This window comes from Stegastes partitus, unplaced genomic scaffold (genome assembly GCF_000690725.1).
Source record: "Stegastes partitus isolate 25-593 unplaced genomic scaffold, Stegastes_partitus-1.0.2 Scaffold2006, whole genome shotgun sequence".
Taxonomy (NCBI): domain Eukaryota; kingdom Metazoa; phylum Chordata; class Actinopteri; family Pomacentridae; genus Stegastes; species Stegastes partitus.
In genome coordinates this window covers 2,258-18,180 of record NW_007579737.1, presented here as the reverse complement: position 1 = coordinate 18,180, position 15,923 = coordinate 2,258, and the positions used below count along the sequence as shown (strand labels likewise).

The 15,923-nt window shown below is 43.8% G+C and overlaps 3 protein-coding genes across 4 annotated transcripts in view; 2 read left to right on the top strand and 1 right to left on the bottom strand.

Annotated features, from left to right (window-relative positions):
* The window catches only part of dxo (decapping exoribonuclease), a 9,316-nt gene extending 8,484 nt beyond the window's left edge, over positions 1 to 832 (top strand). For both annotated transcript variants that reach the window (XM_008303438.1, XM_008303436.1), the window contains exon 7: positions 519 to 832. In XM_008303438.1, coding sequence (XP_008301660.1) covers positions 519 to 654 — 136 coding nt within the window. In that variant the 3' untranslated portion in view covers positions 655 to 832. The remainder of the gene's footprint in view (positions 1 to 518) is intronic.
* Positions 817 to 7,033, bottom strand: slc25a17l (solute carrier family 25 member 17-like). The gene is made up of 9 exons (XM_008303439.1): positions 6,602 to 7,033; positions 6,433 to 6,493; positions 5,000 to 5,066; positions 4,620 to 4,774; positions 3,928 to 4,044; positions 3,697 to 3,842; positions 3,389 to 3,484; positions 2,881 to 2,963; positions 817 to 2,804 (listed from the first exon to the last, which is right to left on the bottom strand). The coding sequence occupies exons 1-9, from the start codon at positions 6,674 to 6,676 to the stop codon at positions 2,657 to 2,659; spliced, it is 948 nt and encodes a 315-aa protein (XP_008301661.1). The 5' UTR covers positions 6,677 to 7,033; the 3' UTR covers positions 817 to 2,656.
* Positions 7,034 to 11,131: 4,098 nt separating this feature from the next.
* On the top strand, positions 11,132 to 13,899 carry anks4b (ankyrin repeat and sterile alpha motif domain containing 4B). The gene is made up of 2 exons (XM_008303435.1): positions 11,132 to 11,292; positions 12,537 to 13,899. The coding sequence occupies exons 1-2, from the start codon at positions 11,132 to 11,134 to the stop codon at positions 13,672 to 13,674; spliced, it is 1,299 nt and encodes a 432-aa protein (XP_008301657.1). The 3' UTR covers positions 13,675 to 13,899.
* Positions 13,900 to 15,923: the final 2,024 nt, after the last annotated feature.

Below are 15,923 nucleotides of genomic sequence, written 5' to 3'. Positions count from 1 at the left end.
GTCCAGCCTCAGCAGCGATGGGCCGCTGTGAGAGGCCTCGTTCATGCAGCTCAACAATCCCACCACGTTCAGAGACGCTGAGCTGTTTGCCATCACGAGATCTTCACAGAGTGATCACTTGACAGGAAATGACACGGAATCCAAATGTTTGCACAGATTTTGGCTTTTATAGGCTGTGGCCTTAAACTGTTGATCAGCTGATGAGCAGCCTGTTGGAGTTAAATTGTTGTTTCAATAAACTGCCGGCTCACAGCTTCTGGTCTCTTGTTCCCGTTTCTTCTTTTTGCATTTTGAAGCTCTACTTAGAACCTTCCTAAGATCCAACAGTGCAGAATGCAAATTCATGCAGTTTTTGAACTGGTCTTAAGCTTTTCATCAGGAGTGTATGTTGAGCTTACATATTTTTTAGTCTGTATTTTTCAACTGTGTGTACACGTGTAGCAGAACTGACAATAAAGTGACTTTGACCTGAAATACATTTGAAGCTCTGCGTTAATGAATCGCCGGTTGCTTTGCAGCGTCGTCTACCTGTTCTCCTGGGAGCCGCACAAAGATGTGACCTACTCCGTCCACAGGGATTCCCAGTACTCGTTCCTGCCACACTGGTTCATCGACGAGATGAGCACAAGGCCAGACTCCCATCACCAGTCCTGATTTACAACCACAGCTTCCCCAACAGAGTCCATCAATCCACTGCACACATCCGAAATACTGATGAGTGTCGACGAGTCACTTGAGGACGTTTGTCCGGCAGCGCTGAAGCATGTTTTGTTTTTTTCTGGCATGTGCGGACTTGAAATAAAACAACCACTGCAGTACGGTCAAACTTTAATGCTCCCCAGTTACCACAATAATTTAAATCCCCAAAAACAGTGTTAATGTAATTTAGACAAAATTAGAAAAGAATATGTTAAAAAAAACAAAACGTGATGTAAATAAAGGAAGATGACAAAGTATTTTCATGTAAACATCAAGTATGTTACCAGTAATACAGTAATGAACACCCATCGTGTACGTATTGTCCTGATCGGCTCGCGCTGCTGCTTCACTTACTGCCACACATTCACCACTGCTCACTACTGAGCCAGTTTAACGGCACCACAAGGAGCGAATCCACCCTCAAATGAGGCGAGAGGCGGCATCGACATCCATTTACCAAATCACAGAGCGCACACATGGAAGTGAATCCCTGACTACGCTGCTCACAGTGACATGAATAATGGAACTCAGTATAAATCAACAGTCGTCACGTAGTTTATGTCATTTCATAGTGCAGTGTTTCATGATCGGATCTTAGAGGCACTTCGTACCTACAGCAGCATCTGTACACATGGAACAAACTCTGGATGTACGGTTAAGCACTAATTCTCAGTTTTAGATCAGTTTTAGTTGGAAAAGCAGGTCCAGATTTTGTCAGACCGCTGCTCTTTTCCCGTCTTCACCATCACTGATGTTACTGCTCATTTGTGTGTAATAACAACATCGTAAGTCAGCACATGAAAAAGAAAAGTCTCTATCTGCAGGGTAATTTCATAAAGTTTCTATCTTGCAGGAAATCAAACTGAAAGTTACTAAAAGATGTGAAGAATGGTCCAGTGGCTGAGATTAAGGCAACGCTTCAGTACTGCTCTCATCAACTGCAGCAAGGTCCTGACGATGAATTAAAAGTTTGACGTTTTGTGAAAGACACTGAGTTTTCCCAGCGTTTGGAAGGAGACAATGAGGTGGGTATCATCAGCCCACGTTCAGTAAAGACAAGGAGTTTTCATTTTAAAGAAATCTGTGCATTTTCATCTCATTTTAAAAACATCTTTGGAGAGGAGAAAACTCTGTGATGCAGGAACTAGAAGATCAACACCAGCCTCAGTTGTAGCGCTTCAGTACTAAACCACTGCTGAACTAGCACAAAGGCTGGGAACGGGAGACAAGAAGCAGCCTGGCCCTCTCCAGCAAACCAGCATCTTTCAATCCTGAGCTGCCCAGAAGCTCCAATAAAGAACGAATTAAACAAGCTGCGTGTTATTTAGCCAGCTTCAGTGGCCGAGCTGCGTTTCCTGTCTTTATGCTAAGCTAAGTTGGCTGGTTCATGTACATCCATGACAACCGTGTAAACCCTCGAAAGGAGCAGTTAACTGTGGACGAGTGAGCGGATAAGCACATTTACCAAAATGTCAAACTTTTGCTTCGAGAATCACTGATCTTTTGCCCAGATTGTTTTAAAATCCGTTTCTAAATTTAATAGTGAGCCGTGACGTCACTTGTAGGCAGGTTGACGTAGTTTTTCCAGCAAGTGAAAATTAAAAAGCACATTCAATTTGCCTTTTAGAAGGTCATGTCAGGTTTGGTGCCACTTCACCTCCAAACTTTTCAAATTAGAGGAGCTTCTGAATTCAGCAGACAGGAAAAAAAACACTTGCTGAATTCAGGTGGTCCACAGTGCACACATGGAAGCAGGTAAAGGTTAAGAACGAGGAGGTATCAAAAGAATCAAACCCACCTCTCATTGTGGTGAATCTTTGGCCCTAAAGGCACCAATCTCAACTTGTATTACAGTATGTATGCGATCGAAGCAAATCCTACCATTTAAACATCATCAGCATGCACCGATGAAACCTACAGACGATAAGTGCACTGATGCCGTTTCCAGCAGGTGTCCTCAGCGCTTCAGTTTCCTGTTGAGGCCCATGACTTTGAAGGTGGCCGCAGTGATCTTCTCGTACACGACAAACATGAGGGCAGCCGTCAGCACCGTCTGCAGCAGCTTGGCCTCCAGGCCTTTGTACAAACCAAGAACACCATGTCTCCTGCAACGAACAGAAGATTAAATGTTGGAGATCATCGTGACGTCTTCAGGGTGGAAATGTTAGTGGCTGCACTCACTTGATTCTGTCCATAAGCAGGAACAAAACGTTGGACAAACTTCCGATGACGCCTCCCTTGCCGTCACCTTTGTACTGACCGAACTGAGGACCAAAGCAACAGAACGTTGTGTTGTTTGTCTTGAGATTCAATGTTATCGACGCTCAGTCTGAATCAAGCTAAAGGGCCCACGTGATCATGAGACCTTGAAGATGTTCTGCTCCTTCTCACTAGATGATCGCTTTTAAATAGATGGATTTTCATGCACACTTTTCTATATTTTTGCACAAAACCTGAGAATCAACCACATAAAACATCAAACGACTGCTCTACAGAGGACCCAGTCTCACAGTTTTTCTTTGTTTTGTCAGGTACATAATTTCAGTTTCATGCATTGAGCTTTGTCTAAAATGGAAACTCCCTGATCCCAACTCATTATTTTTGGTCTTGTATAAACACATAGAACTTTATCAGTGTTCCTTTAACCGTAGCTAGCGCCTGAGATGTCTTGGTGTGCAGCAGCACCTACCCTCAGGATGGCCTGAACTGTCTGGAGAGGATACGTCGCGGTAGTAGCGATGGCTTTGGCAACGGCTCCGATGAAGAAGATCTCTGCAGAGGATATCTGTGGTAGGAGATGAACATCAAACACACTCAGTGTTTTCACTCACTGTTGGGAGTAAAACATGACTTTTAAAAAATTACCTAAAAGATTCACTGATCAGGTGACTGACAACGAGCTATCCGATTTTAATTTCCTGCTCTGCAGTTTTCCACATTTCTTTTACTTCTTCCTACAAGCGTGAAATAAAACTGATGAGGTTTTTTTTTTCTCACCTTCCTCCCTCCCTTGCCTGCCTTCCTCTTCATGGCTTCATAAATCATGAACTGTACCGCCGGGTTGAGGACGAGGATGAGAGACGGCAGAGTGCCATTCCACAGACTTCTCACTCCTTCGTTGGCAATGATCTGCGAGAAAGCATCTGAGAGGGAAAAGTCCACGGTTTGACAACTGCACGGCAACAAGGACGTCTGTCGAGAATGTTCAGCCACAATACAGGAGCTCACCAAATATGCCTCTGTACTGGGTCTGGTGGAGGTCCTCGTTTCTGAACTTCACGCCCTGCAGCTTGAGGCGGGTGTTGACCACCCACATGGGAGTGGTGGTGAGCACGTTTACGACTCCTGCACCAACAACAGAGTTTCAGCGTTCTTAAATGAATTCCTGGAGGCACCATGAGGAGGTTTGGAGCCGTAGAACAGCTACAGAGCAGTTGGTCACTGAGTGAGTCGCTGCTTTGTGACAAAGCACACGTCTCTGAGAACGGTTTCACATAACTGCTCCTATTTAGGTGCAGACAAAGACAAACACCGATACGACGTAAACATGACGTCAATATTTTGCAGGATTAACTGAGAGTTTTTGATCCGGTTCCACCATGTCTGATGCAAACTGAATGCTGCTGAGATCATCATTGATTTGTTGACCAGAACAGAGCTGCAAAACAGACACAAACTGACTAGACCATGAGAAACAGCTTTCAGTTATCTTAAGTTTTACCGACCAAGCAAATTATTGATTACCTGAAAAAAAAAAAACACAATACATCAGCCCCGACGTAAACAACACGGGTCTAAAATGGGGTTGTTTGGGGTTTTTTTGTTGTTTTTTTTAAAACCTGCCTTGCATTTGTGTTCATGCATTCAGAAAGTTTCTTCCTTCAGGTCCTTCAGTCAACAGGTCCTCTGCATGCTTTTACCTGATATGATTCCGATGAGCAGGTCTTTGCCAGGTCTGGACGTGCCTGGACCGGCGTCCGTCAGCCTCTTCAACGTGTTGAAGGTGTAAAAGTAGACGAAGTTGGAGCAGCAGAGGCTGGAGATAACTGGGAACCAGCCTCTGTACAGAGACTGACTGGGAGAAGTGGTGGAGAGTTGTTTGAAAAGTGAGTTTTCAGTTATGTGGCCACATCATCAGGCTTACTCCTACACCCAAGTAAGTCGATAATAGTTTGGATGATAATTAAAATCTCATTTAATCCATCGGTCTGTAAAACAGCAAACTTTGCTGACTGGGATTAGCGTTTGAGAACAACATGAGCCACAAATCTGTGAAATGATGTCCCAACACTGTACTTACAGGCCTTCTTCTTTAGCTATCTCAGCCAGGATGATGGGGGTGGAGTGAGATTTCCGTTTCTCATCCACTAAAAAACAAAACAAAAACACACGACGGTCAGTTTAGGGGGCACAAAGAGCTCATCTCAGCTGACACTTTCTAACAGATGGGCAGTTTAAGACACAAGGCAGGAAAGGAACGCCTTTATTTTCACTGCACAGTGTAGAACAAAACGAAGCAGCAACCCTGTCAGCGCCGCCACACGACCGACAACATTTGTAAAGTGCAGGAAGAAATGTGCACATTAAAACACAGAAAAAATAGTGTGTGCCAGTGCACCAGTGAAAAGCTTATCTGGTGTATTACAAACTCTCAAAAGCATCATTTATGTTGCTGCACATACACAAAAAGGTAAGTAGCACAAAAATCACACACGAGGTTCACTGTTAGAAAAGTAGTAATAACAATGGCAGCAAGAACGCAGGCTGCTGTCAAGACCAGACAAAATCAGTTTGTTCTGGGTATTATGCATGAAAAAGGAATATTTAGTGGTTTCAGTTTGTTATTTGCAGAGTAAACAACAATAACGTTGCTAGATTTAAACAAGTGTTTGAAAGATTTCCAAAATATTAATATTTTCATGTTCTTACGACAGGCGGTCTAATGAATCTGTTAAGCACTGAACACCTTGGTTTGTTTCTACAGTTTCATTCAGCTTTTATCCAGAGCGACGTCCATCTGAGAGCAGATACGACACCAGCAAGGATCTGGTCAGGAGAGAACGACCTGGATCAGAGCCGTAGAACAGGGTCAGGTGGGATGCCAACAGCAGGAATTATTGTTGTTTCCAGCCTGTCGGGCGCAGAGCTGCTCTTTAGTCTGTTCTTACAGACTGAGAGGGCGTCAGCAGGTTGAACAGTTTGGTAACTGGTTCCACCACCAGAACCACAGAGGAGGAGAGTCCAGCTACCGACCTGGACCTGTTGTGATGGTTGGACCAGGAGGCTCTGGTTGGTCCAGTTAGTGAGCAGGGGGAGTGTAGACCTGAATATTTCTATTTTTGTAGTAAATGTTTGGTGCTGAAACCTTGCAAACGTCCCCTCTGTGGGCTTACTGAAAGCTCGTCTCATCTTAATACAAGGTGCAAGTCTGAAAGATATCTCCAGATGCTGTAGATGAAATCAAGCTGCTAGCAGGGACTCAGACAGTTTGGCAAAGCTCAGCTGTCTTACAGCTCCGGGGTAGAAGCAGAGTTATTCATCAACTTTACAGAACAGAACAGAACTTAATGATTTAAAGCCATGCTCTCTGCTTCATCTACTTCTGTACCTCTGTGGGTGAACAAATAGCTGCTCTACAATGAAGGGAACCTCAGCGAGGCTTCACACAGCTGGTGCTCAGCCCCGCTGCTGCTATCAGGTAACCTCTGTCCAGGACGACAGCCTCCAGCTCACCCTGCAGCCTGCTCTTGGCGGTGTCCAGAGGAAAGAAGACGGTCATGGCTGTCACGCTCCCCTGCAACACGATGAACACAGCGTTTTAAACAAAGGCCCAGTCACTCCCTGGCTCAACACGACCGCGGTATAAAGTCAGAGCGAGTTATCTGCGCCTGTTTCTGCTCACCATTGCACCTGCCACAGCGTGAACCAGCGTCTCGTAGGACAGAAGGCCGACAGCCGAGCCGCCGTTGTCGGACATCTCTGCGGGCTCCACCGGTCGGGCAGCGCGGAAGAAACGCCGGGAGGATAGCTGGCGGTCGGTCCGGTTCTTCGGGCGGTTTGCGGGGGAAGACAAGATTTCACAACAGCGACTCCAAGGCGGCGTTTAGAGGAAGAAAGCCGAGAAGAGTGAGAAAACCTTTCCTCCCCGCCGCCATTGATTGGTTGATCCCAGCTGACTGCTTCTTCTTCGTCGGCTACTTTTCGACGCTTCCGGTTCTTCTTCTTCTTCTTCTGTTTTCTGTTGGTGGGTTTGTTTTGTGTTACGGCCACCGACTGGACTGGCACTGTTTATGTTTGGTTTTTGCAAAGTATAAAAAACAAACAAATAAAAAAACATAAAAATCAGCTTTAACGAGATGGAGTTTTTGTTTTGTAAATCATCGTGTCTGCTGACTTTTTGGGGAAAAAAACTTTAGTAAAAAAAACAGCCTAGATATGTACAAAAGTGACACCAATGAATACACAAAACATAGCTTCTATTTAATTCTTTTCTCGTAATTCAGATTTTCAAACTTTTTAACTTTTTGTTACCTCAAAATATAATTTGAAGGGCTGATGTATGCTAACTCCATTTTGCGGCCTCTGTTTCTTCTGTTTTGTGTTACACCCACCTACTGGACTGAAGGGTGAAGCAGTGTTTGGAAAAGTCAGAAAATAATTAAAGCCGCAAGCAGCATTTGACGGGTCCTCGCCCGACGCTTGTCGGCCTTCGCGCACGGCGGGGTGTGGCGCAAACGTGCTCCGGGTGGCACTCTGATCCGGCGTGTCGAGTTTGGGGCAGATCGGAGCACGTGCGGCCTAGTTAGAGCCACTTCCTGTTTTGTGGCGAGCTGCGGCGGCGTGCGTGTTGGCCGGGGTGGAAACGCGCTCTGGCTGAGACTCGGAGCGCATGCGTAAAGTTTCAGGAAGATCGGAGCACAGACAGGCCAGTTACACAGCACGTCTCTATTATGGCGTTTTAAGGTGTTGTGGCCACGCCCCCAGGTGGCGTTGGGAGTGAGAGTGGTCATATGGCTGTGATGAGGGTGAGAGTGTGATGCAACATGTGAAGTTTGAGAGCAATTGGAGCATGTATGGGCTATTTACACTTCACTTCCTGTTTAATGGCGAGCCGAGGCGGCGTGCATGGCGTGGCATGCTGGCAACACGCTGTGGCTGAGACTTGGAGCACGCGTGTAAAATTTCAGGCCGACTGGAGCACAGACGCAGCACGTCTGGTATTCTGGTGTTTTATGGCGTTGTGGCCAAATTCAGGGGGGCGCCATTTCCACGCCGTCACACTTGTGCGGACCGTTTTACTGATGTGTAATCACCACCTCCTGTAGTTTGTGCTGGCCAAATTTCAGGTGTGTACGACCTTCCATGTAGGAGGAGATAGATTGTTAAAATGGCCAAAAGTCAGCCAAATGCGCCAAAATTGTCACAGGGGTTATTCAACATAACGGACTTCCTGTTGGGTTTAGGACTTGGTGCTGATTGACTTTTTTGTGCGTCCCGAGCTGCTACACATGCCCAGCGAATGTTGTAGGTGTAGATGAAACGACCTTCCGACGGCACCCCGTTGAATGCCGAAAACACAAAAAAAATGGCCAAAATGGCCATTTCCAAACCGGGCCTCATCTGCGAAGCGTTTTCAATTCAATTCAGTTTTATTTGTATAGCGCATATTTACAACAACAAGTCATCTCATAGCGCTTCACAAAGGCAGAGACAGAAACACCCAACAGTCCAAAACATTTGGATTCCCTATAAGCTTCAGCAGTCTGCAACAGTGGGGATAACTTTTAATCACCACCTCCTGTAGTTAGTGCTGGCCAGATGTCAGGTGTGTACGACGTAGCCCCTAGGAGGAGATTGTCAGGGAATGGGGTTTTTCTGGGCTGTTTGTGTTCTCTGGCAGGTCATCCACCAGAGGGCGCCCTAGGGGATCTCGTGCTGCTCTGGGGCTCATTCCCTGCAGGTGTGTTCTCTACACACCTGCAGCTCGTGAGGCTCGTCACTCCAGGACAAAAGGAGCAGTCACCGATCACTCACTGCCTGAGTGTTAACCATAGTGGAACACATCAAGCCTCCTCAGAGTACTTCTTGTGCTTCTTTCCAGTGCATGCTTGTAACTGACTTTTTCCCTCTCTGAAGTTTTTCTCCTGAGAACCTGCTCCTTGCTGATGCTCATTCGCAACAGCCTGTGCTAACCCGAGGCTATCTCCTCTGCTCTCTGGAAAACTCTTCTCACAACCGGCACGCTTCAGCTATTCACCCCCACTGCACTGACCACTGCACGGCCTGCCCGCCCAGCCGCCCACCAGACCCTCGTCAACGTCCCAGCCGGATTAACCCTCCTCATTACACATTCCCTGTTCTCTGTGAATAAAACCTCTTGTTCAAAACCTTTTCTCCTGAGTGTTCTTCTGCATGTGGGTCAGGAGCATTAAGAAAGCCATGACAGAGATAGATTTTGAAAATGGCCATTTTTGAACAAAAATGGCCTGACATACTCGCCGTTGTTCCAACATGGTGGATTTCCTGTTGGATTTACAGAAACATGCTAATGGACTTTTTTGTGCGTCATGAGTTGTTACATATGTGTGGCGAATGTCGTAGTTGTAGCTAAAACGTATCCTGATGGGACTCTGAAATATTTTAGGGGGTGCAGTTGAGCCGTGTTGCATTTTAGAGCAAAGTCCAAGTTGACTTTTTTGTTTGTGCCGACCAGCTCTATAGGCCGATGAAATTGCGTAGCTCCAGGGCAAACGTGCTTCCGACAGGAGTCTGCTGAAATTTTCAAGGTGGCGCTGTGGAGCCATTTTGGGAGTGACATGTCCACCTGTCTGATAGTTTCTGATTTTCGCCAGTCCTGATGTGTTTGCCAAGTTTAGTGTGTGTGCGAGTACATTAAGGGCCTCAAAAACGCGTTTCTGCCTAACGAAGAATAATAATAATCTCTAGCATCCCTAATTAAATGCCAAATAATAACAAGAAATGGAAAAAATCTGCTTTAACAAGAATTTCTTCTAAAAAATAATTTTCATCATCGTGTCGCCTGACTTAAAAAACAAAACAGCTTCATCAACAAAGCAAAATGTATAGTGTCTAATATGCACAAAAGTCACATGAATTAATATTTTTAGAATAGCCTTGACTCAATATATAATTTCAAACTGTTACCATTTTTTGGCTATTTAAAAATATAATTCAATGTTCTACACCTTTGATGAGCAAATAAAAAAACTATTCAACAGTGTAGTAAATAATGACTTAAACCAGTAGCTGTTTAATTAATCAATTGTTTGATGTTAATTGTCTGTTTTTGGCCCATTTTGGTGCCAAAGCTCCATTCAGGGACGCTGCAGGTGACTGATCAGCCAGACCGGTCGATTCTGCAATCCCCAAATGAAGAGCTCAGATCAGTGCTTTGTGTTATCGTGGGTCTACACTTGTTAATCTCTTGCACATTTATCACACAGGTCGGCTGGGAGGACACACCTTGATAGCACCGGGGGTGTGCCTGAAACACTGAAGGGACTTTGCTTGACCCGAGTTCCTGTATCCTCCACATCCACACGCACACTCGCAATCTGTTGTTTAACACTATGAAGAGTGAAATGTGAGACAAAAATGTGATTGTGAATCCTTTTAGCATGCATAAGAATTAACAGCTTGATAAGGTTTGACAACAGATGAAACATTTAAGTCTAGTTTCTTACAAAATTGCCTGTATTTGACGTGTTCAGCTCCTCAAATGTGCACTTTTGAAAGAGTCAGTTTGTGGTTTTAATAAGCTTAAACAGTTAAAACAGATGTTATTTAAACAATTTACTGCTATTTTACAGGTTTTCCCCATTTTAACTTACTGATAATAACAAGTGAAAGAGACACAACTATATACACGTCTCTGATGATCATTCTGTATGAATACATTTACCTTGTTTTGCTGATAAGACGTCTTAATAATTTACTAATCTGAACTTATAGATACTCCTCAACAAATTACACGCAGAGTAAAACTCGAGAAACAAAACTCTGGCTACTCATTAATATTAAATCTGTGAATATTCATTAGCTCTGCAGCACTTCCCTTTATATTGTGTTGGACATCTTCATCATGCATCACATTTGCTAAACTTTTTTGTAGAGAAAATCCTAATTTGTAATAATTGTAGGTGTGAAAAACATGTCTTTCTCTATAAATGTGAAGTACAAGTCCGGTAAAGTAGCAGAAAATGCCTCTGTGTTGTTCTTGTGTCTAAGCTCTGGTGATGAGCTGTTCGAGGAAGTGAAGTGGACTTTGCTTTTGTTTTATGGCTCTGATACGCCCAGTGATCACTTTGTTTGCTCGGGTCTGAGTCGGCTCTGCTCATCCGACGCTGCCGGTGGGGCGACACACAGAAAGAAAGTGGCACATTGGTTTGCAGCTTTTCTGTTCTCCTGAGAGATGTCAAGGTACCACAAAGCGGCAATTGACGGCTACTTGGACCTCCTGAAGGAGGCCACGAGGAAGGACCTGAACACTGCAGATGAGGATGGCATGACTCCCACCTTACTGGCTGCTTTCCACGGACACATCGATGCTCTTCAGCTCATATGCAGCAGAGAGTAAGCAAGAAAAGCTCCTGTCTATGACCTGTGTTTCATCTCACACCGCTGACCTCGAGACAGAGACAGATTTACTGTAGATATGATAAGAGAGGTAGTCTTCAATGAAAATGATCTTAATGCTTTCACATAAAGAAAACAGTCAAATCTGTACATTTAAATACGTTTCTATTGCTGTGTTCAATGTATGATTCCACGAAACTGCACTGATTTACAGTTTGACCATAAAGTGTTCACAGAGCAAAGGTTAACATGATGGCACAGTGGAGTTTTATGGCTGGAAGAACGAATGTTTTTGATGCGTTTTCATCTGTTTTTTTCTTGCCTCACCCGTTGTTTCCTTCACTATAACGCGCTAAAATGTCTTTGCACTGTTTAACCTGAACTCTCCCATGAGCTGAGCCAAATGTTTAATCGGCCAAATCCCTGCAGTGAAACAAAGGCGCTCTTCATCGGGCTGCCCTCATTCAGAGCAACAAAGGATCTGGCACAGCATTCTCACTGAAAAATGAGATCCGGGGGAGATGCTTGTGAGGTCTTTAGTGGGACATTTCTCCGCTACGTGGCCAGAACTCACTAAAACATTTCCGCTTTCGTCACTGCTGGTTTTTATGAGCAGCAATCAGAACTTTTATTACTGCGACACCGAGGCACAGGAGGACTTTAAATCTTAATAGCTTACCAATTACCTTCAGCCATGTTTACGAATATTTTTTCATATTTGAGATTTTATGTGTCTTTTATCATATGTAAAGGAACAGTGTTGAGAAATGATGCGTCTTATTATCAAGCTCGATCATTTCTATATGAAAGAATGTGTGGCTGCAGCTCAACATGGCATCAGATGAACATGTTTTTACTGATTACTTACATCAAGCACGTCAGGTCAGAGAACATTTACGACATAATATGACAATTTCTACTTTCAGTTATCATCAGCAACGTTTTGCTTGACTTGAGGTGTTTTCACTGTATTTGGGTTTAGTGATGTGGATGTCTTTTTTCTATTCATTGTAGGTTTGTTGTTTTTAAAACCCATAATTAAATGTAGTAAAAAAAAAAATCCTATCATTATATTCACCCTAGGCAAAGTGAAATCTTCTTTAGCTTTGTTAAAAAAAAAAAAAAAAGAAGTAATTATTAGATGGAGAGCACCAAAATAATCGTAATAATACTGAAAGTAATAAAGGTGGAGTCAGCGATTCGAGTCCAACACTGACATTGTTTTCTTGTGTGTTGTTTAGAGGAGATCCCAACAGGAGCGACATCTGGGGAAACACGCCGCTGCACCACGCGGCCGCTAACGGCCACATGCACATCCTCAGCTTTCTGGTCAGCTTTGGAGCAAACCTGTTCGCGCTGGACAATGACTTCCACACGGCTATGGACGTCGCCGCCTCTCGCGACCACATGGACTGTGTGCGCTTTCTCGACGAAGCTACCTCAAAGCAGACCAACCAGAATCCGAAAAAGGTTGCCAACCAAAAGAAGGATGCCGAAACAGAGGCGAAAAAACGGGTGAAGCTCTGTGAGAAGGTGAAGAAGAAACACCAAACCAAGATGGATAAACTGCAGCGCGGAGCAGGCAGCATCAGGTCGACTTCAGAGGGAAGCGTGGCATCATCTTACTCAAACGGTGGCACCATGAGCAGCGTCAACGAGCAGTTCTCCAAGCTTATTGCTGCAGATAAATCTGGCTCTCTTACAGCCCGGGTCAAAGGAACATTCCAGAAGAGGCTTGGGAAGAAGGACAAGAACACACTGCAGAGGTCAGCAGGAGAAGGGAACGTTATCTTCCTCAAACAGGAGGATGGAAAATCGGAGACACCGGAGTTTCTAGGTGTTTTTAATGAGCAAGATGAAGGTATGTCAGACGAAGACAGAATGGAAGAGTATGAAGATGGCTACGGCGATGAAGAGCCGGGCCACGTCAAGCAGTCCATCTTCAACCGCCCCGGCCTCGGAGGTCTGATCTTCATGAATACAATGGGGCTGGAGTCGGACGACATCCCCAGCGGCAACAACGAAAGTCTGGGTTACCTGGTTCAGAACGAGCTGTTTGAGGCTGACGAAGACACCGCTGCCTTCGGGGGGGGCGGAGACACTGACCTGCCCTGGGAACAGGAAGATCTGGGCCTGGATGATGACAACGACGACGAAACGTCTCCTCTGGACGTGTTCCTGTCCACCATCTCCCTGCCAGAGTTCGCCCTGGCCTTCAGCAGAGAGCACCTGGACCTGGAGGCCCTCATGCTCTGCTCTGACGAAGACCTGAAAGGTATTCGCATCCAGCTGGGACCCAGGAAGAAGATCCTGGAAGCTGTAGCTCGCAGAAAGAAAGCCCTGGAGACTCCTGGCATCATCAAGGACAGCATCTTGTAATTGGACAGTTATTTATAATCCTGTATGAAACCTAAAAGTAGTCTGCTCCTCTTGTAAAGAGTCACCGTTTTCCCCCAAAAAACAACTCCTGCATTTTAAAGTGATCCTACTTTGACTTCTTGGATATTAAATAAGATTGTTGAATGCTCTGTTCACAGGTAAAAGCAGCTTCGAACACAACGACACCCTCTATACGGTTAAAAAGAGAAGAAAATAAGAAAGACTAATAAACGTGGCGGTGATCTTTAATCATAATAGGCCTGTAATATATCCAGAAACAGCGCCGGTGATCGTTTCTCTTTATAAATGTGGCTGATTTGGTTGTGCTATCGTGTGTATTTATCACTATTATGACCACTGACGACAAACTCGTCAAATAAATAAAACGCATGTACAAGATAATGTCTCTGGTTTAATATTCTGTCTTCTATGCAGTATTTCCTTAAACAAGGAAAACTCATGCAGATAAAGAAAAAAAATCCCCTATTGGACAACAGAATGAACTGAAAACAAACGCTGTGTAATCCCTATTTAGAGCTACAACGTTAGTGTCCTGTTCTTGGTACAGACAGAAATTTACAACCAAGGATGCAATGAGGAAAATTTACTGAGCATGGAGTAAAAACATCCCTTTTAAAGTAACCCTAAAACTGCATTAATTGATACTAACGATGTACAGTATGTGTGATATGCAAGATGTTCCTGGTGGAACAAAAAAACACTGAGAATCCTCCCCAAATCTGAAATGAAATGCAAATGAAATGAAAAATACTTTATTTATCCCAGAAGGGAAATTCAATCTTGTAAAAGCTCACTTTTTTTTTTTTTTTTTTTTTAATCAACATAACATATATTTTATACAACAATAATAATAATCAGTCAGTCAGTCAATTGTCAGTCAGTCAGATTTGTTTTTTAAGGTGATGGCTGTTGGCAGGAATGACTTTCTGTATCTCTTCTGCAGTTCCTCTTTGATTTTTGGAGCTTTTTTAGGTATTTGACTTCATGTTTTTCTGAGTTTTGGTTCATTCTCATATCAGCCTTGCATCTGACCTCAGTGGGCTTTTGTTTCTAGTGGACAAAAACAAGAACAAACCCATCACCAGTGGTAGAAAGGAGCATTTACTCGAGCATAACAAGTATAATTAACTTCTTTCCAATTATAGTTTAATGAGAAATACTCTAATCTCTGCTGCATTTATCTGCTGTAGTTATGTGTCACATGAAGCTTTTACATAACAAGCTTATAAAAGCTGTAAAATACAACACGTTGTTAAAGATGAGACCAGCGCTTCACAACCTCTTTTATCTTCTGACGTCTTACAAAAGCAGTTTGTGGTCAGGGTCAGCACCAAAGACTGATTTTATCATGCGGTTGTATTTCAATAAATGTTCAAATGATCCAGTATTTCACCAAACATTAAACAAAATAATAATAAAAAAAAGCCCAGAAAAAGATTTTTTTCTCAGATTAACTCTCACATTTATCTGTTGTCCCTGTATATCAAACTACACAAAGCAGTTCATTATCTGGTTCACAAACTGTGTCGTACTGTTAAGTTAATAAGTTAACAATCTTTTAAAATGCAACACATTTGTAATCATTAAACTGGTGGTTTTCAACCTCATAAACAGTGTGGAGTCAAGGCCACGTGTCTACGGAAGCCCTAAGAGGACATGTTTTTTTTTTTGTTTGTTTGTTTTTTTACAGGCTGTTTTCTCAAAATAACGAGATATCTCGTTATTTCGAGATAATATCTCTTATCTCGAGAAAACGATCTTTGTTTTCTCATGATAACGAGATATTCATTCATGATCTCGCGCAGATTTACAGAAGAAGAAGAAGAAGTGGCGGGCGGATGATGTGACCGCAGGTGCCGTGCGGTGTTCAGCGCGGACAAATGCTCAAGGTAAGATGATTATTACAGGAACAAATCACCCCAAATTCATCAATAATCATAACTAGATTATGATGCTGTTGCTCCGGTGCTTTTTGGTACGTGCAGACCAACTGTGTGGCTACTTTGTGCAGGGCTGTCGGTCCACCCTCAAAACGCTGAAGCGGTGGAAATTTCACAAAACTGTGCATGGGATAGATGGTGGAGATGTGTCTCGACTCTGTCACGTAGCCTAGTTTTAACCAGTGGCAGTTTTGTGGCGCAAAGATCCTAGTCTAGGTATAGGGATTAATATTTTCCTGAAAATTACATTTTCTATCCTGGAAACAGAGGCGCTCTATACCGATGTAT